The following is a 25,191-nucleotide window of genomic DNA, read 5'->3' on the forward strand; positions in this document are numbered from 1 at the left end:
GCAGACAAACTTGGTAGGCCATCTGTCAGTAGAACACAACACTGCATCAAACAACATACCCTCTGCAGATCCCACATCGACAATTCATAAGGCGGCCTGTATGCATATTTGCAATTTCTTAACGAGATGCACATGTAAGAGACTGATAATTAGCTAAACATAGTCCTAGACTTGTTTAATCAGTGACATAACCTACAATTGAACAGCTTTATTTGAATATGGCAAAAAAAAAAAAAACTTTACATATGGCAACATAATACCTCGTTCTACAACATTTCTGTGATTAAATCATTAGTTAGTAAGCTTGTTGACATCTTCCACAGACCTTTAAGATTTCTCCGAATTCCTTAGTAAAAGTTGGTCTCAGCAGCTTTGTGAATGTTTTAGGAGGAAACTGTTCAGAACTTTTACTGCTGTTTAGGAGAACTCTTAGTGGTAAGATAAAATGTTGCGTGAATACGGCCCCTGGTCACTTATGTAGACACGAACAGGCGTGTTGCGAGACATAAAGCTTTACTGGGGCAAAGGCCCCTACTCATTATACATAGCCTACAATTCAGGGACATAAGTTTGATATCAGTTTTGGTAGGGACATCAATAGTTAATGTGAGCGTGCGAGTGGGACCATTTTTCCGGAATAACTTGAGCGCAAATATACTACTGTCTTTTTTAGCTTCATGTAATAGACCTAATACGTTGGATTGATGCTTTTATGTTTGAGTCAAAATAACATAATCGGTTGGTCTATTATTTAGAAACGTTCTTTAGTTTCTTAGCCTATCTCATTCAAGACTTGTTTGCCGACACCTGGACTTATGTGTGCGCTGCAGTTGCTAGCAAAGAAGAACACATGGACATGGAATTCCGTGGCAGGCATCAGTTTGGGTTTTCAACTGCCTTGATTGGGATGCTGCATTTTTTTCCGCGATTATCAGTCTAAATGAATGCACTGACTAAATGTAAATTGTGAAAAACTCAAACTTTTTTACAAGGGCACAGCCGATTGATAGGGGGCACGTGCCGATTGAAAAGGGTCTAGTGACGCCCCTGGACACGAACCACAAGAGACCCGCAGCATTCAACTGAACTGGGGTCAGCTTGTACGAACGACTTCCACTGTTCATCCTATAACTACAGTTGTAGGCGGGCGGGGTTATGTTGGAAGTTTTTCCGCCCTATCACCAAAACGGCAACTCGATACGCAACCTTGCATCACACATGTACCCTCGCCACCTGTCAAGAAAGCTATAGGTCTGAGAGAGCGCAAATACCTAAGTTACTCTACAAAATTTAAGAAGTGTCGGAGAAGTTATCCAGAATTCCCAAATCCCCCATGTTGCATTGATTTAGCGGGGTCGTCGCTCCATGCGTCTCGGCAGGCTCTGTAAGGTAAGGTATGTGTGTTTCCAAAACGTCTTCCGTGTCGTTCCTACTCGACCGTGAAATGCGTTTGACGATCACAAGAGAACATGTATTTTAATGCAGTGATCGGTTTTGCTTCAGTTCGGCATTAGACTTACAGCATCCGTTTTGCATTATAGAAAACAGATCCGTAAGAAGCGCATGCAGGAGTCCACATGGTCTTTCCATACACCATTTTACTTTGCGAGTTTGCCGTGTCGCTGTGTAGGCCGGCTGCAAGGCGAAAATGGGATTCTTACTGCAAGGCACTGTCTGGGTCTGTAATGAAATTATTATCCGTGACACGTGGATGTTGAATGACATTATAACTAGTGACCATAAATGTATAATATAAGCCTATAATATAGCTCATTCAAACGGCGTTTTTCCCGCATTTTAACACTGTGCGCGTTTATCTTTGGTATGCGCGTCTGCCTTTTAGAGTAAAAGTAAGTATGACATTAAACATTCCAAATGTATCAACCAACTATCCACGGAAGACTGTCGGTTATAAACGCTGCTGTAGAATAGGCTATAGCATAATTAAGTTGGGTAAAGTAACATCCTTATCCTAGGTTATTATTAGATTATGACATGTCATATCTCCTTGTCATAATTGGTAGGCCTAGCCTCCGTTTTGGGATGATTTAATTTGCCTTTGTGAGTTTGGTTGGATGTTATGTTGGCATCCATTTCACACAACATTGAGCGCTGCTGAAGTTTGTCACTAGTGATCGTCGATCGGGTCGTTTGCGAACGATGGGATCATGGGAGCCGGAGCGGACTCGCATATCAGAAGAGCCGGATCCATTTATATAGTCTATATATTTTGATAAAATATATGAATTGTCAATATTTTAATTAAATAATAAATAAAACGAAATAAGATAAAATGGTCAATCGCACACACTTTCGTTCGGACTCTTGGCTCAGACTAACAGCCTCACCTTTTGTTTCTGTCAATCAGACACGAAGTCAACCGAAACCGAAGATGCGTGAGTGAACTCAGTCACACTCACTAACAGGAGCCGAGTAGCGAGAGGAAGGACAGGAAGTTAGACTTTAAATGCAAATGGAGAGGAAGGACAGGAAGTTAGACTTTAAATGCAAATGTTTCATAGCATTCTTTTACATAACAAATCAATGCATTTGTAAATACATTGTGGTAGGCCTATGATTTCATCAATTTAATAAGTACTGTTTTAACACCAATAATAGTCAAACTATCGCAAACTGTTTGACTTGTCCATCACTTGTCACTAGAGCGCAACCAACTGCCACAATAATTAAACCGTTGGGCCCTAACAAAAACTTCCAAGAAAAGCAAGTCTGATGATAAGGATTCTTGGTAGAGTGTAGGAGGATTTACACAATTGCGCGCACGCTGTCCGTTTAAAAAAATAGTGACCGTCCTAAGATGTCGTTGTTGGCATCCTGAAAGTCCTTGTGAGTGCTGTTCAGTTCATTAGCCAGGAGAGTGGCGCTCCAGCCAGTAGCTGGCTACCTGCAGCCCCCATTAATCCCTGCTCGAAAGCTGAGTCATTATAGTCAGTTACAGACATCGCTCCTTCTTTTAAACCTGGAGTCTGCTTCAACACACAACAAAGAAGCCTTGTCATGGCGCAGAGTTGAGCTCTAAATCTCCAGTGCGTGTGTGTGAGAGAGAGAGAGAGAGAGAGCGAGAGAGAGAGAGAGAGAGAGAGAGAGAGAGAGAGAGAGAGAGAGAGAGAGAGAGAGAGAGAGAGAGAGAGCTGTTGTGAAAATGATTTGGCGGGGTCAGAGGAAGTATTATTATTTTGGCAACGGGCAACCTCCCCCAGTGTGTAGTAGGATGTTACATTTTCAGTGTCCACCAAGATGATATCACCTGGTTATGTTCAGTCTTTCCCTTCTTGAGCTTAGTTCATTCTGGTTCTGGATATGTCCACAGTGAGCTCTATTGACATATCCTGTACTGAATGACATGACATTGCTTTGCTTCATGGGGTCTGGAGGAAGACACAAAACAGTGTGTCTGCAACATGAATAGGTAAACTTTCATTCGGTTTGGGAACTGTTTACATTTACATTTAGTCATTTAGCAGACGCTCTTATCCAGAGCGACTTACAGTAAGTACAGGGACATTCCCCCAGGGCAAGTAGGGTGAAGTGCCTTGCCCAAGGACACAACGTCATCTGGCACAGCCGGGAATCGAACTGGCAACCTTCTGATTACAAGCCCACTTCCCTAACCGCTCAGCCACCTGACTCCCTGTTGATAACTTTCATGTATCACAGTTCCCACAATACAAGTGTGTTCTATGTAGGGGTCACACAGCGAAGATATTAAGCTTTGAGGTTTGGTAGCCTCCGGAAATGTTCTACATCTCTTGTAACACCCCAGTCTGTTCTTGGTGGCATGGCTAGTAACTCCTGCACTCTGGGAAGTGTAGTCCCCGTGGTCTGGGAACTGTAGTCCCTTACCTGACAAATGCCCATTCTAAAACTCCTACATTTCCTACAGGAAATGTAGTGTCTCTACCTACGTGTTAGTCTATCTACCAGCCTGTCTATATGTCTGCCTGTCTGTCTATCAGCCTGTCCATCTGCCTATTTGTCTGTCTGTCTATCTGTCAGCTTATCTACATACCTGTCTACATTTCCAACAGGAAATGTAGGAGTTATTCCTAACCTGGTGGTCATATTGGGTAAGACTGTATCCTGGTTTTAGGACATCAGGTCCCTAAGTATAACTTTGAGCTGAATGTGGGTCACTAGAATGCCACCTCGGATGGTTAAACAGCAGGCCAGAGGCAGGGTTATCATGCGTGCGTGTGTGTGTGTGTGTGCTTCAATGACATGCTTCAGATGGTTTGGCTGAGGGCATGTGAGTCATGTTACATGTTCAAGCAGACGGACTGTCACCCCTTGGGGGAGCTGGGGGACCCTCGTCGGGAAAAGGAATTGTAGGGTCAACTCCCCCTTTAGGGTTCCACTTGGACCCATAAGTGTTCCCAAGGGACTTTAAAGAGATGTTCCCCTACAACAGCACCCGAAGACGCCTTTTACAGTTCTAGATGATAACATGTTTGTGTACAGCAGGGTGCAGGGATTGTTCCAGATTTCCATCCTAACTTACACCGGGGCCTCGGATAACCGGTACCTGTTCCGTTTGTCAGTTCTGCCTCTATTTCCGCACAGTGAATCGGCGCTGCTCCTCGTCTCCCGTGGATGTCCAGGGTCATGTTGTTGCTCCCCTCAGAGGAGCCTCCAGACACTGCAGCCGCTGTCAGGGTGAGAACGTTGATGCCTGGCTCGCAGGTGTCGAGCCGGCATGATCCCCCCTGTGTGTGTTTGTCAGGCAGAGATCATCAGGAGCTCGCTGAATGGCCGCTCAGGTGGGGATTCGTGTCGAAGGGGTGACCTGGAAGTACACTTTGGATGAGGGTCGAGTGTGTGCCGATACGTCGACACACGGACACGCTTTCAAACGTTTTGACTGTGCCCTTCATCCTTTGGTTAGGGTTTTGGCTTCTCCCCAGAACCAGCTTCCAGCCGTGTCCTAAGGAGTGTCTGTCTGTCTATCTGCCTACCTTTCTGTCTGTCTGTATGTCTGTCTGTCTGTCTGTCTGTCTTCCTGCCAGCTTGTCTATCTGCCTACTTGTCTGTCTGTCTGTCTGTCTACCTGTCAGCTTGTCTACCTACTTGTTAGTCTATCTACCAGCCTGTCTATATGTCTGCCTGTCTGTCTATCAGCCTGTCCATCTGCCTACTTGTCTGTCTGTCTGTCTATCTGTCAGCTTATCTACATACCTGTCTATCAATCAGCCTGTGTATCTACTTACCTGTCTGCCTGCCTGCCTGCTTGTCTGCCTGTCTGTCTGTCTATCTGTCTGTCTATCTGTCAGCAGATCTGTTGTGGAGAGGTTTAGGTGTCATCACGTATCACTTAATACACACACACACAAACAAAGTTTCAACCCACTCTGATAAGGGCACAGCATGAACGTGTGTGTGTGTGTTTAGCTCATGACTTACCACAGTTCCTTGAACCAGGGAAGGTTGTGAATGTACCCAAGTCAGAGTCAACTTGTTTTTGTAAACATCAGATGTCATTCCGTCAGTGTGTGTGTGTGTGTGTGGTACAGACAAATGAAGAGAAACATGCCAGTGTGGAATGTCCCCTTGATGTTAATGTTCATCCTCTCTCTCTCTCTCTCTCTCTCTCTCTCTCTCTCTCTCTCTCTCTCTCTCTCTCTCTCTCTCTCTCTCTCTCTCTCTCTCTCTCTCTCTCTCTCTCTCTCTCTCACTCGCTCTCTCTGTCTCTTTCTCTGTCTTTGTCTCTCTGTGTGTGTGTGTCTCTCTCTGTGTGTGTCTCTCTCTGTGTGTCTCTCTCTCTCTGTGTCTGTCTCTCTCTGTGTCTGTCTCTCTCTGTGTCTGTCTCTCTCTGTGTCTGTCTGGCACGTTGGGTTTGGTGTCTGTCAGGCGCTAGCGTGAGATCCATGACCCTCAAGGTCGTGGCAACTTTCCCTGATGCGTTGTGTCCGTCAGATCGCTAGTGAGTCAAGTGGTCAGATTATGTGACTGATCTGAGGCTAAAGAAGTTGTTTGCAAACAATGACGTGTGACGATGCTTTGAACTGCTGCTACAATGACCCTGGTGCTGGACAGGAGAGTCTGTGCTTGCATGTCTGTCTGTCGGTATGTGTGCCTGTCTGTCTGTCCGTACGTCTCTGTACCTGGCTGTAATTGGAGGACAGGGGGTTCCAGCCCCCTCTGTGCCCACCCTCCAAATTTAGCTTTAATGTGTGTGTGTGTGTGTGTGTGGGTGGGTGGGTGGGTGGGGAGGTCTTTGTTTTCCCCTCTTTAGCCTCCTCCCTTCCATCCATCCTCCTGCGCCCCTTTACTTTGTCCATCACTGGAACAACAAATCTTTCTCACAGTCACATTGTCACTGTCACACAGTTTGCCCTTCCCTGCTCCCAGGTAGTCTCTCTCTCTCTCTCTCTCTCTCTCTCTCTCTCTCTCTCTCTCTCTCTCTCTCTCTCTCTCTCTCTCTCTCTCTCGTTTAGACATGTTGAGGATCATGTTTCTTGGCCTGCCTGCTAATAGAGCAGTGTGAGGCCTGCCCAGCTGGAACGTGAGCAGATGCCTGTGTGTGCGCCTGTACTAGCCGTACCGGTTTTGCGTGTGACCTAGACAGGCCGGTCATCCTCTGCTGTGTGTGGACGGTGGACATGGATCTCACCTGGTTGTGAAAGGCGGTCGGTGTGTGTGGAACGACGCCACCGGGTAGAGGTGAGCTTCCTGTCTCTTCTGTGCCGATTACACGTGGCCGTGTGTGCGTGCGTGCGAGCGACACACACGTGTCCACGTATGTTTGGCCGCGGGGTCACGGTTAGAAGGGAGTTCACACACACCCCTCGGCGTCAACCACCGCGTGGCTTTGACACCTCCCGTGTGTGTGTGTGTGTGCGTGCGTTGGATTGACAGCATTATGGTCAAACGCCCAGTAGCAGAGAGAGAAGCAGCCTGGAATAGCAGGCCGAGGCCATGTGATTCTTCCCGTGCCTATTTCAGTCCGCGCGCCGTTAAACGAGAAGCATCTAACTCACTAAACACAGAAGTCGGAAGAATAGTTAATGGATAGCTAACTTAGTCTGAGTACCTCCTTCCTTATCTCTTTCTTTCTTTGTTCACCTGTCTGTTCATCGCTTTTCTTCTCTCCTCCCTCGTTCCCAGCTGACAGCCCTTTGGTTTTTCAGTAAGTACACATTTCCCTTGTCATAAGGGTTAGGCTAGGGTTAGAACACCGTTTTGAAAAACTCGACCTACAGGACAATTGTCAGAAACATTTCCGAAAGGCGTCTGTTTGTTAACTCCAGGTGTAGCAGTCCTTTCTTAATGACGCTAGCTTGTTAGCACGTGGGCTTCCAAGCCAAGTGTACAGTGTGGTTTTCGTCTTGTGGGCCTGACTGACTGTATGAGTGGAGTTCGGGCTAGCGGTTGTCCCTGTGGTTCGTTGTGGCCCTGCTATGGTAGAGCGCATCATCATTGTTGTGTCTGGTGGTGTGTTTGTATTTGTGTATGTTTTTCTTCTCTTTTTTGTTCATCAGGCAGATCATGAAGGATTTAGTTGGTGTTTGGTTTAGGCTACGTGTGTTTGGCCACGAATGTGCCACACTCGCTCCTAAAGAGCTTTAAGCTGGGATATTTGAACTGCATTAGGTCTTAGCGCTCTAATCTTTTTTTAATGAACTTCCGTTTGTGAGGATCATAATGTTATTATCACCCTGTTCGTTGGCTGGAGTTCTTATTCAGACATCAGCATGCACTTGATATTTGTTGGGATCTGTGTGTGTTCGCAACACAAGGTACAAAAGCGGTTTGGTTGCTTATAAAATTGACTTGACTTGACTTGGGTCGGTTTGAAGCACTTATTTTCCACCTGGCTACCAGGGTAACGGAAGGGCCACCATGAAAGGAAGTATGTGTGTGTGTGTGTGTGGGGGGGGGTAGGTTAGGGTGGTTGTGTTGTGTTGTGAGCCTGCCTGCTGCGGGTGAGCTAGCGTGACGCTGCTAAGTGCCAACACAGGCGGCGCTATCTCCGGCTGTCTTCTATCCCTTCAGATAGGAGACCCGATAGCCCCCCCCCCCCCCACACACACACACACACACACGCACACACACTCCTTGGGAAAAAAGCAAAAAGGTCACCACCTCTTCACCCGACCCACCCCTTCAACGTTGTGGAACTTTCCGTTGCGGTATGGAGGTATGGCGTGTGTGGGTGCACTGAGGTCCTGTCATCCTTTTTCTGCCCCTTGGGCCTGGTTCTAGGCTTTTGGAAGTGTGCCAGTAAGGCTGGAAGTGGGTCACAGTTAGTCTGAACCTCCCCACCCACCTTGGTCCCTGCCCACCCAACACACCCCCCCATTTGATACGTGGCTCTGCTAATATATCCCATCTACCCATCCAGCTATCTAGAGCATGCCCTACACCCCCCCCCCCCATTCCACCCCTTTCCGATGCCCCTTCTGTCATCATGCTCTCTCTCTCTCTTACTTTCCACTCCTCCCTCTCCATTTCTCTCGCTCTGCTTCTCCTAATCGGCTGTTCTGTGTTTCAGCAACAAGCTGTAGGCCACTCCAGGTGTGTGTGTGTGTGAGAATATAAGACCACGTATACGTGCGTTTCTGAAACCACAGTCTGTTTGGAGTTACCAGGGTGCTCAAGTCAAAACGTTAAAGGACGTTTCCTTGTTGCTACTATTCCGGAACATTAACGCCCCCACCCCAAACCCCCACGCCGGCGATTGGTTGGACTCAAGGTCAGTCTGAACACGCCTCCCTCTGTTGTATACGTCAGTGTTTATCGGAGCCTAAGGGTTTGAGGGCCAACCAGGGAAGCTGAAATCCCATCCCATAATAGTGGGCCCGCATGGATACGTGTATCCACGGCGACATCTTCTACGTGTTTCTAGGGAGCAGACAGGATTTGCTACCGTTTCTACTTAACTAATATGTTTTGCTTTCTATGATCCTGGGAATGACCTACACACACACACACACACATCTGACGACAACCCAACAAGCGCTTAAGTAAGTGACTAATTGTGTGTGTATGTGGTCACCCTGCAGTTTTAAAGGAGTTCATGCGCGTGTGTGTGAGGGTCTGTCCCATAGTCTGGTTTTTCTCTCTAGGTTTGTGTGAGTGTGTGTGTGTGTGTGTGTGTGTGTGAGTATGTGTGTGTGTGTGTATTGCCTAATGCGTGTTAGCCAGTCTGGACCAGAATGTGTTTGCAGTAAGATGGATTATCCTATGGGTCCCAAGGTTCTGAGTTGTCGTGACACTCCATGGATTTGGGGGCTGCGTTACCCAACGCCAAAGCTGTCAGGAAAGCGTTGCTTAGCAAAGGAGGTGGTCGGGTATAGGCGAACCCTCTGACCAGACGAGCGGAACTATTTAGGAGAGGTGAAACCAAACTCAAACCCCTGGGTTTGAGTTTTCTCACTCACATGCTTCCTAAGTGTAGTGCAGTGGTGCCGGATGCAAGTGGTCTGTGATCGCACAATCCTTTCTGCCTCCACCGAACAAAGTAGTTCCAAACACTTTTATGGCCTTAGTGTGTGTGTGTGAGAAACTTGTCAGCCCAGGTGGAAAGCCCAGCGGTGAACCAGAATGATTTTTTTCACTGCCATGTACAGTACAGGAGTAAATGCCTGGGACTTGGAGCTAAGTATGTGTGTGTGTGTGTGTGTCTCTCTCTCTCTGTCTTCCTGTGTGGGTGGGCTGTATGGTTCACCATGATAACTATGGCTGACTACACTGAGATTCAAACTGTACACAAATGTCGACTCCATTGATTTCATTCATCCATAGGGTGAATTACCAACCTAGCTCTGCCTTTCCCCCAGGTGCGTGTGACCTCTCACCCCTGACCTCGGCCCGTCCCCCCCGCCGCTCGACCTTTGACCCCCCCCCCCTGCGGTCGCCATGGCGCTGGAGAAGCTGCTGGGCTTCGGGAAGCAGCTGTTGAGGGTGAAGGTGGTCCACTGCAACTCGGAGGACTCGCGCCTGTCGCGATGCCTCAACACCTTCGACCTGGTGGCGCTGGGCGTGGGCAGCACCCTAGGCGCCGGCGTTTACGTCCTGGCGGGCGCCGTGGCGCGAGAGAATGCAGGTAACACCCTCAGGGGTTTGGAGCTAGAGATGGAACATATATACGGTTTGGGCGTTTTCGTGAGGCGCTTTGTTGTTGTGTGTTATGCGGGCTTGTTGATGGAGGAAGTGGATGTGGAACCTTGTGAAGGTTCTTGGGGTGGGGGAGGGTGGGGGGGGGGGTTAGTGAGAGACTTGTTTCTGTGTTCTTGTGTCAGGAAACGCAAAAAAAGGTTCCTTTTGGAAGGTTCTCATATACGCAGAAATACTTAGAATCCTGTCCTCCTCTTCTTCCTTCTCCTCCTCCTCCTCCTCCTCCTCCTCCAGGTCCCGCCATCGTCCTCTCCTTCCTCATCGCTGCCCTGGCGTCTGTCCTGGCTGGGCTGTGTTATGCTGAGTTCGGCGCTCGCGTCCCCAAGACGGGCTCGGCCTACCTGTACAGCTACGTGACGGTGGGGGAACTGTGGGCCTTCATCACCGGCTGGAACCTCATCCTCTCCTACATCATAGGTCAGTCTCCGCAGAGGGGCGGGGCCAGGGGAGGGGGGAAAGTCTGTGATTGGATACGATCGGCGCTGTCGCTCGCTCCCCTTCCTCTGTTCCTCATTTTGTTTTCTGTCCCTGCCTTCCTCTCGCTCGCCCTTCCTCTTTCTCTTTCTCTCCCTCTATCCCTTTCTCTTTCCCCCTCCTTCCCTCTCCCTCCTCCCCTCCCCCCTCCTTCCCTCCCCCTCTCTCCCCCCTCCCTTACTTCTCCCCTCCTTCCTCTCCCTCTTCCCATCACCCCTCCCCTAGGTACTTCCAGTGTAGCCCGGGCGTGGAGCGCCACCTTTGATGAGTTGATAGGGAAGCACATTGAGAACTTCTGCCGAGAGAACATGGCCATGAAGGCTCCGGGCATTCTGGCTGAATACCCCGACATGTTCGCCGTGGTCATCATCATCACCCTCACAGGTAGCACACACACACACACACACACACACACATGATCTGAAAAGTGTCATTTAAGGTCGCTTCGGGGACATTCGATGCGTGTTCCTCTTCTCCAATCCGGACTCCAATCCCCTCAATCTCTTCTCCCCTCTTTTCCTTTTCCCTTGCATCTTTTCTCATGTCATTTTATCCCCTTTCTCCTCCTCTCCTTTCCTCCTCTCATCTCCTCCCCTCTCCTTTAATCTCCTCTCCCCTTCCCTCCTCTACTCTCCTACCCTCATTCCCTCCTTTCTCCTCCTCTCCTTTCTCCTCCTCTCATCCCCTCCCCTTTCTCCTCCTCTCCCCAGGCCTCTTGGCGTTCGGGGTGAAGGAGTCTGCCATGGTGAACAAGGTGTTCACCTGCATCAACGTGTTGGTGCTGCTGTTCATGGTGGTGTCTGGTCTGGTCAAGGGCACGCTGAAGAACTGGCACCTGGACCCAGACCTCATTCTGCACCCCAACATCACCAACTCCAGCCTCAAGTGAGCACAGGCACACACTCACACACACACACTCATACACACGTTGACACACGCACATACTCAGACACACGCATGCACACACACACACAGACACACGTACACACTCAAATATGAATAAATGAATGATTGTCACGAATCATTTCAACGTAGTTAAACTCTTTCTATCTATCTATCTATCTCTCTCCTTCTCTCACCCCCCCCCCCCCCCCATCTCTCCAGCGTGTCAGAGCCCTTGCCCAGTCCGGAGAGTTTAGGAGTGGGCGGGTTCATGCCCTTCGGATTCACGGGCGTCCTTTCAGGAGCCGCCACCTGTTTCTATGCCTTTGTGGGATTCGACTGCATAGCCACCACAGGTCAGTACAGGAGGACAGCACCAATCAAATCAAATCAAATCAAATGTATTTGTATAGCCCTTTTTACACGCAAGTATGTCACAGAGGGCTTCACATATGCCCATAGAACTGCCCCTCAACCAACCTAAACCCTCAAGGAAGACAAGGAAAAACTCCCCAAAAACTCTCAACAGGAGAAAAAAAAAAATGGAAGAAACCTTGGGAGGAGCAATTCAGAGAGGACTGTCCATCACGCCTGTCGGTCTCTCCGCCCCCCTCCGTCCACCTGTCCTGTCGGAAATTCCAGAAAAGAAAGAAATAAGAAATTGAAAAAGGAAGAAATATGATGAATGGGGGGGGGGGGGAATAGGTTATGTTCTGAAAGGGGCTTTGTCTTTAGGGTTAGGGGTCCACAGGGGGTCTGGGGGAGGGAGGTGGGTGGAAGTGCATGTTTGGTTTCCATGTTTGGCCTCTCAAGTGCTCCTGGCTCCATGCCAGGGATCCGTGACGCAAGCCTGAGCAATAACTGACAAGATCTGGAGTTTAGGGAAGTTAAGTTTGTCCCTTGTTTTTTTTTTTTTTTCTCACCCTACCCTGATCTGTGGGCATGGTTGGCCCCTGGTGTGTGTGTGTGCGCGCGAATGTGTGTGTTGTAGCACAGTGCCTGCTTTGTTTACCCCAGCTCAAGGTCTCTGAGATGGAGGGTGTGTTTATTATGCCTCTCCCCCTCTCTCAAACGTACGTTGCCCACCCCCTCTTTTCCAGCACTGCGATTGGCTCAGGGGGCCTCTTTGCCTGTCCCATGGCTTGTATGGGCAACTCTCATGTACTGTATATCTCCCCTCACACACACACACACACACACCTTCCCAACCACCCCACCCGAAACAGTTCTGAGCTGTAGTGTTCAGCGCACACACACACACACACACCCACACCAATGCCCCCTATTTAAGGTCAGCTCTGAAGACCCACACGCTGGGTCACACCATATCCCAGATTACACACAGCAACAGCAAGGAACACACACACACACACACACACACACACACACACACACACACACAGCAGCCACCCCGCTGCTACCTCCCCATCTGCTCATCCACCCTCTTCACTCCGGCTGCACTCGTGGCTCAACCCTCAAGCCCTACATTCACGTGGCACGAGACCAGAGATGGCGTACAGGACTGGGGGTTCACCCCAGGACCCCCACGCCCTGACTGAACCCCCGTAACGCCTGGCTACGCTCAGTGTCCAGTCGACCGACCTCTGGGACCCCTAACCCCCCGGGTCCCCTTACAAATCGGCAATCGACGTGCACGTACTCCTCCCCCCCCCCGGCACCAGGGCAAGGTCAGAGTCAGGGTAAGCAGCCCCCCTCTGCCCTCCTCAGCCCCCCCCCCCCCCCTCCACACACACACACACAAAAGAAATACTGCTGACACTTTGCTGAAGTGTTCTTGGGGTTTGGCACGTCTCCGCCAACGACCGCGAAACGAGAACGATGTGTACCATTTGAAGAAAAAGACACGGAGTCCTGGTTTCTCCATGTGTGTCCCGTTTTGTACGGTCCCCACGGAAACGGTGGCTTCAGGGTTAGGGAGGGAGTGTGGTTTAATTACCATGGGTGTGTTAATGGGAGGGAGAACACCTTGTCCCACAAAAAGCATGTGTCTGATCATTTCAACTCTCTGTCGTCCCAAACCTGTCGGTTGCTGGTGCATGCTGGGTAATGGTATGTACAGTATGTGTGTGTATTAAAGGTAGGGTAGGTTATGTTTTTGAGATTCACTTTTTGTCATATTTGCTGAAATAAACTTTCCACTTTCCAATCCATGATTGGTTGTATAATAAACACAACCAATCATTTCGTTCGGACAGAACGGAATGATTGGACAGGCTACTTGTCGCTCTGCCTCCGGGCAGTAGTCAAGCAGCACGTTCATGTGTTTTGGAGGAGTGGCTTTGAAGTGAGGGGGTGGGTATATGTTGGGTTGGATACTGTCAAACTCGAGCCAACGTTGCTCGTTTTCTCCAAAACGTGCCTACCCTGCCTTTAACCAACCCCCCCCCCCCCTTCATCCTTCCCCCTCCCCCATTCCCCGACCCAAGGCGAGGAGGTGAAGAACCCCCAGAGGGCCATCCCCATAGGCATCGTGTCGTCGCTGCTCATCTGCTTCGTGGCGTACTTCGGCGTGTCGGCGGCCCTCACCATGATGATGCCCTACTACATGCTGGACAAGAACAGCCCCCTGCCCGCCGCCTTCAAGTACGTGGGCTGGGAGGGCGCCACCTACGCCGTGGCCGTGGGCTCGCTGTGCGCCCTGTCCACCAGGTGAGGAACGTTCGCACACGCGCACGCGCCCGCACACGTTTCGGAAAACAAGCACCTGTCACGAGGTGAACAAGTACTTTGTTCTCTCCGCACGCACACACGCAGCGGTGGCGTGACGAGCACAGACCGCGCGCGCGTGTGTGTGTGTGTGTGCAAGTGTAAATTTAACTGTGGAGGGTACTCGACCCCCTTGGCTAAAAATACAAGCGGGGAATTGGCGAAGCATATTGCTCCATAAATCTTTCTCTCCGCAGTTATGTAATGCTGACTCAAACTCCTACCCCGGGAGAGAATAATGTTCTTACTTTGTCTTCCAACTTTTCAACTCAAGAAAATAAATGTGTAGTTTAATTTAGTAAGAACTGTTTGTATACGTTTATTGCCTGACAACAGTATCAAAATACCCTAATCAAATTGTCCGCTATAATGTAACTTTTCAAATCTGTTTTTGATTTGTTTTTGATTTGTTATTGATTCTGTGTGCTTGCCTGATTGAAACTCTCTTTCATCGCACGCCAGGTGTTAGCTAACTAATTTCTCTTCCCACCCACCATTCACACAACCAATCCAAATCATCCTAATACCGTCCTACTGACTACCTGAGCTGGCTGATTGGCTGTCCCAGCTGTCCGTCAGAGCAGGAGCAAGGGTACCCTGGGAAACAAAGTCCCCAGGGGAAAATACTTGTTCTCCTGCAATTTACCCTTTTGACATCTAAAGCATAAACCAAACCAGATCCTATATTCGACTCTTACCCTTGACCCGCCAACCCGTGAATGGGAATAAACCCAAGATGTTGTCATGGCGATGATGACACCGTGTGGTTTTAAGGAGGCGACCTCAGCTCTGATTGGCCCTCCAACCAGGACAACATAGAAACCGACAGTTAACTTGCATGGTGTGTCTATCTGTTTGTGTGTGTGTGTCCATGCATGCGTACGTGTGGGCGGGTGTGTGTGTGTGTGCTTCTCCCCTTGCCAGCCTGCTGGGTGCTATGTTCCCCATGCCCCGTGTGATCTGGGCCATGGCCGATGACGGCCTGCTCTTCAAGTACTTGGCCACGATCAGCACACGTACCAAAACGCCGCTCGCCGCCACTCTCACCTCCGGCATAGTGGCAGGTGAGACTTCACTAACACGCACGCACCGGGCCCGCGCCGACATCCGCCCCCCGGCCCTGTCTCCATCCGACGAAAACAGGCTTCCTAGAATGTCCTGCTGTTGTTAAGCACTTGAGGTGTGCTTGATTTAGGTTACGAGTACAATGTGGACGGAAGTGTTTGGGGCCGTGAGACTTCAATCAAGTGCACCCCAAAAACTCAAGTAGTCGATAGATGTCTGACCCAAGTCTGGTTCTGGTTAAGTTCACAATAACCTGCAGATTTCACTAACGTCACGGTCAGGTTGTCGACCACAGGTGGTAACACGCATGGTCCATTTATGGTTTGGTTTGGTGGGGTCAGGTTGGGGTTAACCTGCGGCCAATGCGCTGCCGTGGCGGCTGTTTCCATGACTACTGACTAATGCCGAGCACCTGTTCCTATTGGATTTGGGGGCTGTCACATGGGTTCTGAGCATGCATCTCATTGGAGGGAGGAGAGTCTAAGCTTGCCCGCCCCCCTCTCCCCTTGTCCCACCGCTGCGATACATAGTACTGTTTTCATTCCTCCCCTTCTTTCCTCTCACTTCTCTACCTCCTCCACCCTCACTCCCCCCTTTCTCACCTATCTCTCCCCTACCCTCCCGTACACGTTCAAATCTCTCATTCATTTTCCTTCTTACTCTCTCTGTCTCTACACAATCCCATGCTCTCCCCCTTCAACCTTTCCATCTTTCTTCCTACCTCCCCTCTCTCTGCCCTCCCTCTCTGCCCTCCCTTCCTGCCTACCCCGCCCCCCCCCTCTCTCTTTCCTGTCCCACCCTTCCTGCCTATCCCCCCTTTTCTCTTCCCCTCCTTCCTTCTCTTCCCCCCCCCCCCCCCCCTCAGTCTGCTGGGCTCCATGTTCCCCCTCCCCCGCATCATCTTCGCCATGGCGCGGGACGGCCTCCTCTTCTCTTTCCTGGCGCGTGTCAGCGAGAGGAAGACGCCCATCGTGTCCACCATGGCCGCCGGGGTCATGTCCGGTAAGAGATGGGAGGGGGGAGGAGGGAGAGGGGGGGAGACAGGGAGGGAAATAGAGGGCGAAGGAGAGGTATATAGACAGGGTGGGGGGTGGGGGGTGGGGTAGGGAGAGACAGGGTGAGGCGGGGAGGGAGTGAGGGAGAGTCAGGGTGAAGGAGTGGTAAAGACAAGGGGAGGGGGAGGTATAGACCGGGTGAAGGAGGGGGAGAGAGAAAAGTGAGAAACTAGGAAAGAAAAGGGACTCGGTGAGCGTACGTCTGGATGTCTTGTGTCTCTGAAGAGGAGATGAAGAGGATGGTGGTGGCGATGGTTGTCGTTAGGAGGCTGGATACTGATGTTCGGTTCTTGTCGTTCGTGAACTCTAGAACTTACCATGTTTCTTGACCGAGATACGTATACCACACGTGGGATTCAGTACTCCAAACCAAAGTGTCTTATGGAGAAAATCTATCTTGCTTACTCCCTTTCTTTCCCACACTCACTCCATCTCTCAACATGTTCCTCCATCATTCCCTCCACCTCTTTCTTGCTCTCTCTCTCTCTCTCTCTCTCTCTCTCTCTCTCTCTCTCTCTCTCTCTCTCTCTCATTCTGTCTCTCATTCTGTCTCTTTTTCTCCCTCTCTCTCTTTCCATCTGTCTCTTTTCTTGTCTCTCGCCCTCTCTCATTCTCTCTTTTTTGTTCTCACTCTCACTCTCTCTCCCCCCCCTGCTCTCATTCTCATCTTCTTCTCTTCTCTCCATGCCTCCAGCCATCATGGCGTTCCTGTTTGACCTGAAAGACTTGGTGGATCTCATGTCTATAGGCACTCTGCTGGCCTACACCCTGGTGGCTGCCTGTGTGCTAGTTCTCAGGTCAGCTCACACACACACACACACACACACACCTGAGACTAGATCATGTCTGGAGAGTGTATATTCTAAACCGGATGTCTGTGTTTGGCTTGCATGTGTGTGTGGACGACGGGCTTATGTGTGTGTGTGTTTATGTATGTATGTGTGTGTGTGTTTATGTATGTATGTATGTGTGTGTGCCTGTGTGGGGGTGGGTGGGGTACGCATGCCAGGTACCAACCGGATCAGCCCAGCGCGACCTATCAGATGGCCAACACGCAGGAGGAGGTGGAGCTAAGCGATGGCATCAGCGCCCCCAGCATGGGCATCCTGCCAGGGGTGGAGGAGAGACTGAGCCTGAAGACCATACTGTTCCCCAGCAACACCGAGCCCTCCGCCCTCTCCGGGTTCACCGTCAACATCTGTGTCAGCGTCCTGGGTGGGAGAGCATGCCGACACACACACACACACGCACGCACACACACCAGACCTACGTACTTTCTGTTTTTGAGAGACTACTCCGTTGTGACGCAGTTTGTTCTTGTTTCCTGTACTCTCCGCCTCCCTTCCCCTCCTCCTGGTCTACCCCTCTCCTACTGGTCGAATTTCCTCCTCCTCCCCCACTCTCTTCTCCTGGTCTCCTCCACTCTCCTCCTCCTCCTCCTTCCCTCTCCTCCCCTCTCTCCTCATCTCCAGGGACGCTGGTCCTGGTGTTCAGTGTGCTGGCGGTGCAGGGGGGCATGGCAGTGTGGAGCATGGTGGCCCTCACCCTGCTCTTCCTGGTCTGCATGATCCTCACCGTCGTCATCGGGAAGCAGCCCGAGAGCAAGACCAAGCTCTCCTTCAAGGTCCGCCCCCCACGCCTCCGTACCCCTCTCCCACCCGCCCGCCCCCTCCCTCCCTCCCTCCTCCTCCTTCCCACCCCCCCTCTCCTCCTTTCCTCCCTCCTCCTTTCCTCTCCTCCTCCCTCATTACCTCCCTCTCTTCTCCCCTGCCTCTTCCACCCACCCACCTCCCTCCCTCCCCTCCTCTCACTCCCCCATGTCCCTTCTCTACACTCAAGCTCAGTCGCGGTTTAAAACGTTTGCATGTCATCATCGGGGGGTCATATGGCTGAGCGGTTAGGGAGTTGGGCTATTAATCAGAAGGTTGTTGGTTCGATTCCCGGCCTGACGTTGTGTCCCTGGGCAAGGCACTTCACCCTACTTGCCTCGGGGAGAACGTCCCTGTACTTGCTGTAATTCGCTCTGGATAAGAGCTTCTGCTAAATGACTAAATGTAAATGTAGGGAGTTTTCTCCCCCGCTCTCTGTTCCACCCAAGTCAGGCCCTTTGTCTTGAACTGAAAACCCCTCCGAAACGGGACTGCTCATACGGCATACAGCGAGAGCCGATGTGTGTGTGTGGGGAACGGCTAGCATACTAAAGTCAGCCCTCGCTACTTCCTCGTTTGTGATGCGTATCCCCCGCTCCCTCCCTCCAGGTGCCCCTCCTCCCCATCCTGCCGGTGGTCAGCATGTTCGTCAACGTCTACCTGATGATGCAGCTGGACCGAGGGACGTGGATTCGCTTCGCCGTCTGGATGTCCCTAGGTAGCTCGCCGCCGAGCGCTCACAAACACCCGCCAGGTTTTTTTTGTTTCTCTCCCTGCAGAAACTCACATACAGGCTCCGTTGACACGGCGGTGCAGGATCCTTTCACGTGGCTCGTTCGTTCGCCCGTGAATTCAAATTCTTCTGAATCAAATGATGTGCTTGCGTGTTTACTATGTCACGGTGTGACGGCAGTGCCAGGGGGAAGTCGAAACTGTCTCTCCCCCCTTACCTGACGGGTGTGGTCAAGTTCCAGCGGTGTGTTAACAGACCCTGTGTCCCTCCCCCCCCCCCCAGGCTTCGTCATCTACTTCGGCTACGGCATCCACCACAGCGCCGAGGCCGCCCTGGCCCGCTCCTCGCCCGACACCGAGCTCAACGGCTACAAGCCCAGCCACGCCTGCAACGACGAGTCTTTGTCGCCCGAGAAGGAGGCCTTCCTCCACAGCGGCCTGGAAGCCCAAGGGGAGGACGACGGAGAACTCTAGGACCTGCAGACCCCCCCCGCCCCCCTGCCCCCTCCCCCCGCTCCAACCGCACAACCCCCCCACCCCTCACCTTGACCCCCCAGTCTTGTCTAAACGTTTTGTTGAGCTGCACGAGTGAACCTGAACGCTACACGAATGCCACGCTCCCTCGGTTCACTGACTCTGAGCGGACAGAGAGCTTGCGTCAGCGCCTGGAAAAAGGCTCTCCTGGCCCTGTGCTCACACGCTGATTTGGCGTTCCCAGGAGGCCTTTGTGTTATTTTTGCACCCTCAAAGGATCCTCGCCCTCCCATTTCCCCCATCAGACTTCAGAGACATGACATGCATGCAGTAGGTGAAGCTGTGGAGAAACTGAGAGCCACGGGCGGCCATTTTGGCTCCCAGCCGTTGCGTCGCATTGCCTTTTTTGGATATTAACTGTCTAACTAAAAGCTAACATTTGTTTTTTTTTCTCTAAAATTTGAAACCCAAATATACATTTGATTTTCTCTGGTTCTTTGTTTTGCCGTTCGTCTGAAAATAACAATAGATAACAAATTGTGTCACCTTGCGATGTCTGTGCGGGTGTTTATGGACCTGTATGGGTTGAGCACATGGCTTGTAAAAAAACTCTTTGCCACAGAGATGTGCTATCTCTCGTTCACCATCAGATGGCGTTATAACATCTCAGGCAAGAACCAATTAGATATTCATCTAATCTGAAAAAACTACTGTTGGAAGTTTGCCTATGAATAACAGAAGTGCATATGGATGCAGTAGTGTTATAACACTTGTAGAAAAGAAATTAGTATTAATTTCAATGTGAATATAAATACCTGATTAGGGGATATATCAATGCATTACTATAGGGGTGTATTGATACCTAACTGGTATGCAGGCCTACTGATACAGTTTTTGTGTGTATTGAAACCTAAGTGGGTTCAATTGATATAAGATCAGGTTGTATTGATCCAGTGCCTTAGAGGTGAGGAGGCAGTTGTGGTTCAACACAGTGTTGGACCTGGGCAGGTTGTGTTCCTCCAGATCCTCTAGATCGTCACAGTGCTGGCTGCTGTGTCCTGACGCGCCCTCGCAAGTGGAGGTGACGCCCGCGTGCCTCGCTGTCACCGCTACCACTGCTGCTAACCAGGAGGAGCGTGAATCGAATAGGCCTAGTGGAGGGTTTTTGTTATTTGATGTTTTCAACAACCACAAAAAAAGATGGTGGATGGTCTGGGTTTTGTTTGTGCTTTGGTGTAACCCTAACTACGGACTAACTTTACTCTTTAGACTGATTTTTAGCGGTAGCTTAGTTGGTGACCACTGCACTAAACATCTGGGTTTTTTGTTTGTTTGTTTGTTTGTTTTTGTACCCTGGAGGTAGCTGGAAGGTGTTTTGCGACATCACACACAGATAGAGATGTGTGCAGCCATTTCTGAGCCTATAGTAACCAATGCAATTATATAAACTAAAGAAATATATGCAAATATAAACCAATGGTGAATAATGTTTCATAGTTTTAAAATGGGTGTAGTTTGTATAGCCTAAATAAAATACCTTATTAAAAACCATAACTTTGTCAATCTTGATAAAGAAAAAAACTATTTGGAGGTAGGCCTATTTAGCCAGGTAAACATGTTTGTTTAACTGTTTTTCTAGAATAGTATGTATGGTACATGTTGCAATATGCACAAATCAATTTTCTGTACATAAAATATGGTTTATATTTCTTGCAGTAAATTATTTGTAAATTGCACAAATTCGATTTTTTTCAGTAAATCCGTTGACTCAGCTTAAAAAGAAAGCACGACGAGTAAACAGGTGCCATTTTCTGTTAAATTGACAGTGAGATATCGGAATGATTTGATTTTAATGTGTTGAAATCTCAAATTGTCTGTATCTCTAGACTATCTCAAACTAAACCCCGGCGGTTTTGGAAAGAAATTTAACGGGCCCTACTTTTTTGGAACAGCCATTCTGCTTGTGTTAGGCGTGTGCGGATTATATACGCAGATAATGCTTGAGTGCGGCACTGCCCCGTCGTGCAGCGACAGGAGATCCGTCTTTCCTGTCCTGAAAAGGGGGCCATCCACCTGTCTGACCAGAAACCCTGACATATCAGATACATATGACATTTCCTAAATCCAAATCACCCGTATCCCTGGGGTATTTTGTTGTTTGTCACCGCTTTTTAAAAGTTTCGTGTGTGTATGGAGTTTTGTTGTGCTGGACAATGTAAATGTGTGTGCGTGTGTGTGCGCTTGTGTGTAGGCTGTTGTCTTTCTGGTTTAATGGTTCGAGCAGTTCCCTAAGTCGTGACCTGCTTTCTTTCATTTTCTGCTGTAAATAAAACAAGCTTTTGAAACTATTAAGACGTTGTCACATTAAGTCTATTAGTCATCTCTGCCGCTGAAGTCATAGCCTACATGTGTAGGCCGGATGCTCGATGTTTCTGTTAAATAAAATGTAAGTAGGCTTGGCTATATTCTCTACAAAATTGTACTGGGGTAGTTGCCTATCAACTGACTAAGATTTCCTTTGTATTGTCTTGGTTTTTTTTTGTTTGTTTTAGTTTTTTTTAAATTTATAAGTCGCCATTATCTTGCAGCACCTCTCGCCCTGCGTGCACATTGAGTCGTGTCCTGTTACCGTAGCACAAGCCTACCTGCGTCAGGTGTTTACGTCTGCAATACTGATCTCAACCAGCAGAGAGCACCTTTGTGTCGCAAGCCCAAGCATGTACGGAAAACTGAGAGGTTGGCGACCGTCAGACTGCACCGAAGCATCTTGCTGTGGCTTGCAGCATCAGCACCGCGTTTCTTCTCTTCTCTTGGAGCCTAGTCTCCAACTCATTCCATCTCCGATCGGAGCGAGCTAGACGCGTCCATGTGGCTTCTTTCAAAAGGATAAAGATATTTCTCCCTCGAACAGGATAACGGTGAGTTTTTGGTTGTTTTATGTTTTGTCTAGATTGATCTGCAACCGGAGGAATATTGTAAACAGACCATTTCCGTTGTTACGGAAAGATTGAAAAAAAACGCATGTTTTCCTATAAGGTGGTGGACGCCGCGGCTTGCAGCAGACAGTGCAGACTTACCGAATCATTTCACCGAATCTGAAACAAACATGTGACTCAAAAAAATTATTATTTTGTTTCGTTTGCATCAGTAAAGAAAATAAAAATATATATAATAATCTGCAGACCATATGTTAACAGTCCTATATTATTTTTCAGATTTATTGGTAGAAAAGATTATAATTATAATAAAAAATTCTAATTTTGTCTCGTTGTTTGCATCTGTAAAGAAAATAAAAAATATATAATAATCTGCAGACCATATGTCAACAGTACTATATTATTTTTCAGATTTATTGGTAGAAAAGGCACTGGCTTTATTTTATCCTAAGCATTTTCTATAAATATATGGAAATACATTTATGCTTATATACATATATTTTGGAGTGTTTGCAAACCGCAACCGGGGGCACAGAAAACATTGTATAGCCCACCAATGAATATGCATATAATCATTGTCTTGAACTAGATTTTTTCGCACGAGGGGAGCTCCCATGGAATGTTGGGCGAGAACGAGGGCAGGAGGGCAAGCTGGGGTTGAGATGAAAAGCAAAGGTAAAACTGAGAGAGAAGCGAGAGAGAGAGAGAGAGAGAGAGAGGGGAGGGGGCTCGGAAGGAGCGATGAACGGAGGGGATCGTCTCTGAGGATAACGATCTGTGATAGATTATCCAGGCTTTACATCTGACCCACGCTTGATCCACTCCGTTGACAAGATATGGTTCCACCAACGCAGGGAGGCATGGAGGGGGGGAGAGAGGGATGAAAAAAAAAGGTGAAGATTGGGTTAGGGTAAATGTTTTGCGCTGCTGGATCGATGGGGGGGCTCGTTGACGTGATTAGTTGGGGCCGGTGCGCGAGTTGGCGCTTCTTTTGTGTGTCCTGCCTGTAGCTACAACCTCTGTCGGAACAGCTGGACTAACTGGAACATGCAGCGCACTTGGTCTCACCACCCTCAGGGTTGGAGGTTCAAATCCTGCTCTCACCCAATTGCTCTAAATCACTGAGCCTAGAGGAGGGTTTAGCCCGACAAGCGGCAAGAAAGAGCGTAAAAGGAGACAGGAAGAGAATCAAAGGCTGGACGAGGTATGTACCGAAAGTTCAAATGGCGGCTCTTTAGCTCAGGTGAACACACACACACATCTGAGATAACAGACGACACAGGGGGCTGCCTAAAGAAGCCTTTCAGCCTCTGTCTCCCACGGTGAGCTCTTTGTAAAAGCCTTCCTCCCCTTCTCTCTCTCTCTTTCTCTCTCTCTCTCTCTCTCTCTCTCTCTCTCTCTCTCTCTCTCTCTCTCTCTCTCTCTCTCTCTCTCTCTCTCTCTCTCTCTCTCTCTCTCTCTCTCTCTCTCTCTCTCTCTCTCTCTCTCTCCCTCCTTTCCTCCGCTCTGATACCGCTTAGCCCAGAACGGGCCCTGCTTGGCACTCTGACTCCAGTCATAACTGGAGCCCTTCTCTCTCTCACTTTCAGTCTCTTTCACTCTCTCTCTCTCTCTCTCTCTCTCTCTCTCTCTCCCATTCAGCAGTCTGCTGCTTTGATTGATTGCTGTCTGCCAGTAATGGTGCCCTTGAGAACATTGGATACCTGTCCTCCATTGACTTGGGTGCTTGTGTGTGCAACTGTGTGTGTGTGCGGGCGCGTGTGTGTGTGTGTGTGAGTATATGCCTCCTTCTCTGTGTTTATACTTCAACTGACTTGTGCGTCTGTTACAATCAAAGCTGACACTTCACAAGAGCAGTCTTGATACAGAACTTCTGGCCACGGCCTGTGTGTGTGTGTGTGTGTGTCTGTGCGTGTGTGTGGGTATTTGACCTCTGTCATGCCTGAGTGCAAATCAATACTGTGGATCTCTGCCAGACAGCGCACCATGCACGCAAACCTCCATGAAAATGATCGCTGCCATCGAGCAGTGGTTTGGTGTGTGTGAAAGAACGGAACGTGTGTGTGTTTGAGTGTGTGTGTGTGTGTGTGTGTAGGTGTGACCGGGTGCAGGGAAAGAAAGTATGTGCCACCAGCCTGCAGTGGTGCAACCTTCAAGGTCACTGAGTGGGAGGAGAGGAGGGGGGGGAGAGCAAAAGAAGAGAGGAGAGGGGAGGAGAGGAAAAGCAGGGGGGAAAGGAAAGGAAACGAAGGAAAGGAAAGGAGAGGAAAACAAAAAGTGGCGAGGAGCCGCGAGGAGAGGGAGAGGAGGAGAGGGGAGAGGAATGGAGAGGGAGAGGACAGGAGGAAAAGGAGAGAGGGAGAGGAGGAGAGGGGGGAAGAGGGGGCACGGACAGAAGGACAAGGGAACTCTCAGTGCCTGAAGGCGACGTGGACACACAGAGAGAGAGAGTAGGGCACAGCAGAGAACTGTGTCAGTGGGCTTCTCAAACTGTGTCACTGGGTGCGTATGTGCATCTCTCCTTGTGTGAGTGTGTGTGTGTGTGTGTGTGTGTGTGTGTGTGTGTGTGTGTAAGCCATCACTGTGTTCTCTCATTAACGGACCATAATGGAGGCGGTTCTAAACTGTCAGTAATTGGATGTTATTTATAAACACCAGTGGTCTGGCGGTGAAAACATCCCCTTTGTCCCGGAAAGAGAGAGGGAGAGAGATCGGGCAGAAAAGAGAGAAAGAGAGGTAAGAAAAAAAGTGACAAGGGAAGAGGGAGAGAGAAAGAGAGATCCCGGTGGTCGAGCACATTCCTTTGTGATGGCAAGAGACGGAGAGAGAGAGAGAGAGAGAGAGAACAAAAACGTGAGAGAGGGAGGTAATTGAAAGAGAGAACAGGGGGAGGATGAGTTGGAGTATTGACCGGCCGCTGGATATTCAATTTCACTTGCGCGAGACATTCCTCCTCTGTATGGAAGAGAGTATATCAGTGTCTCTTCTGTCGGCCATGTGGGGCGTTCACACACACAGACACACACACACACACACACACAGACACACACACACATCCAACCT

The 25,191-nt window shown here is 49.5% G+C and overlaps 2 protein-coding genes across 5 annotated transcripts in view; one reads left to right on the top strand and one right to left on the bottom strand.

Moving 5' to 3' along the window:
• proser1 (proline and serine rich 1) overlaps positions 1-25,191 on the bottom strand; it is a 246,665-nt gene that overhangs the window by 188,763 nt on the left and 32,711 nt on the right. The window lies entirely within an intron of this gene.
• On the top strand, positions 1,134-20,740 carry slc7a1a (solute carrier family 7 member 1a). Of its 4 annotated transcripts, none has more exons than XM_062484995.1 (13): positions 1,134-1,394; positions 9,798-10,063; positions 10,369-10,551; positions 10,834-10,992; positions 11,319-11,493; positions 11,713-11,846; positions 13,938-14,160; positions 15,142-15,281; positions 17,032-17,134; positions 17,347-17,552; positions 17,810-17,961; positions 18,596-18,704; positions 19,002-20,740. In XM_062484995.1, exons 2-13 carry the CDS (start codon positions 9,877-9,879, stop codon positions 19,190-19,192), a joined length of 1,962 nt encoding a protein of 653 aa, XP_062340979.1. In that variant the 5' UTR covers positions 1,134-1,394; positions 9,798-9,876; the 3' UTR covers positions 19,193-20,740. The 4 variants fall into 4 exon arrangements, with proteins under 4 accessions (XP_062340979.1, XP_062340977.1, XP_062340981.1 ...); XM_062484993.1 differs by having other exon boundaries at positions 1,134-1,389; XM_062484997.1 differs by lacking the exon at positions 15,142-15,281 and adding an exon at positions 16,148-16,284 and having other exon boundaries at positions 1,134-1,389.

The sequence above is a fragment of the Osmerus eperlanus genome, chromosome 19 (assembly GCF_963692335.1).
Source record: "Osmerus eperlanus chromosome 19, fOsmEpe2.1, whole genome shotgun sequence".
Lineage (NCBI taxonomy): Eukaryota > Metazoa > Chordata > Actinopteri > Osmeriformes > Osmeridae > Osmerus > Osmerus eperlanus.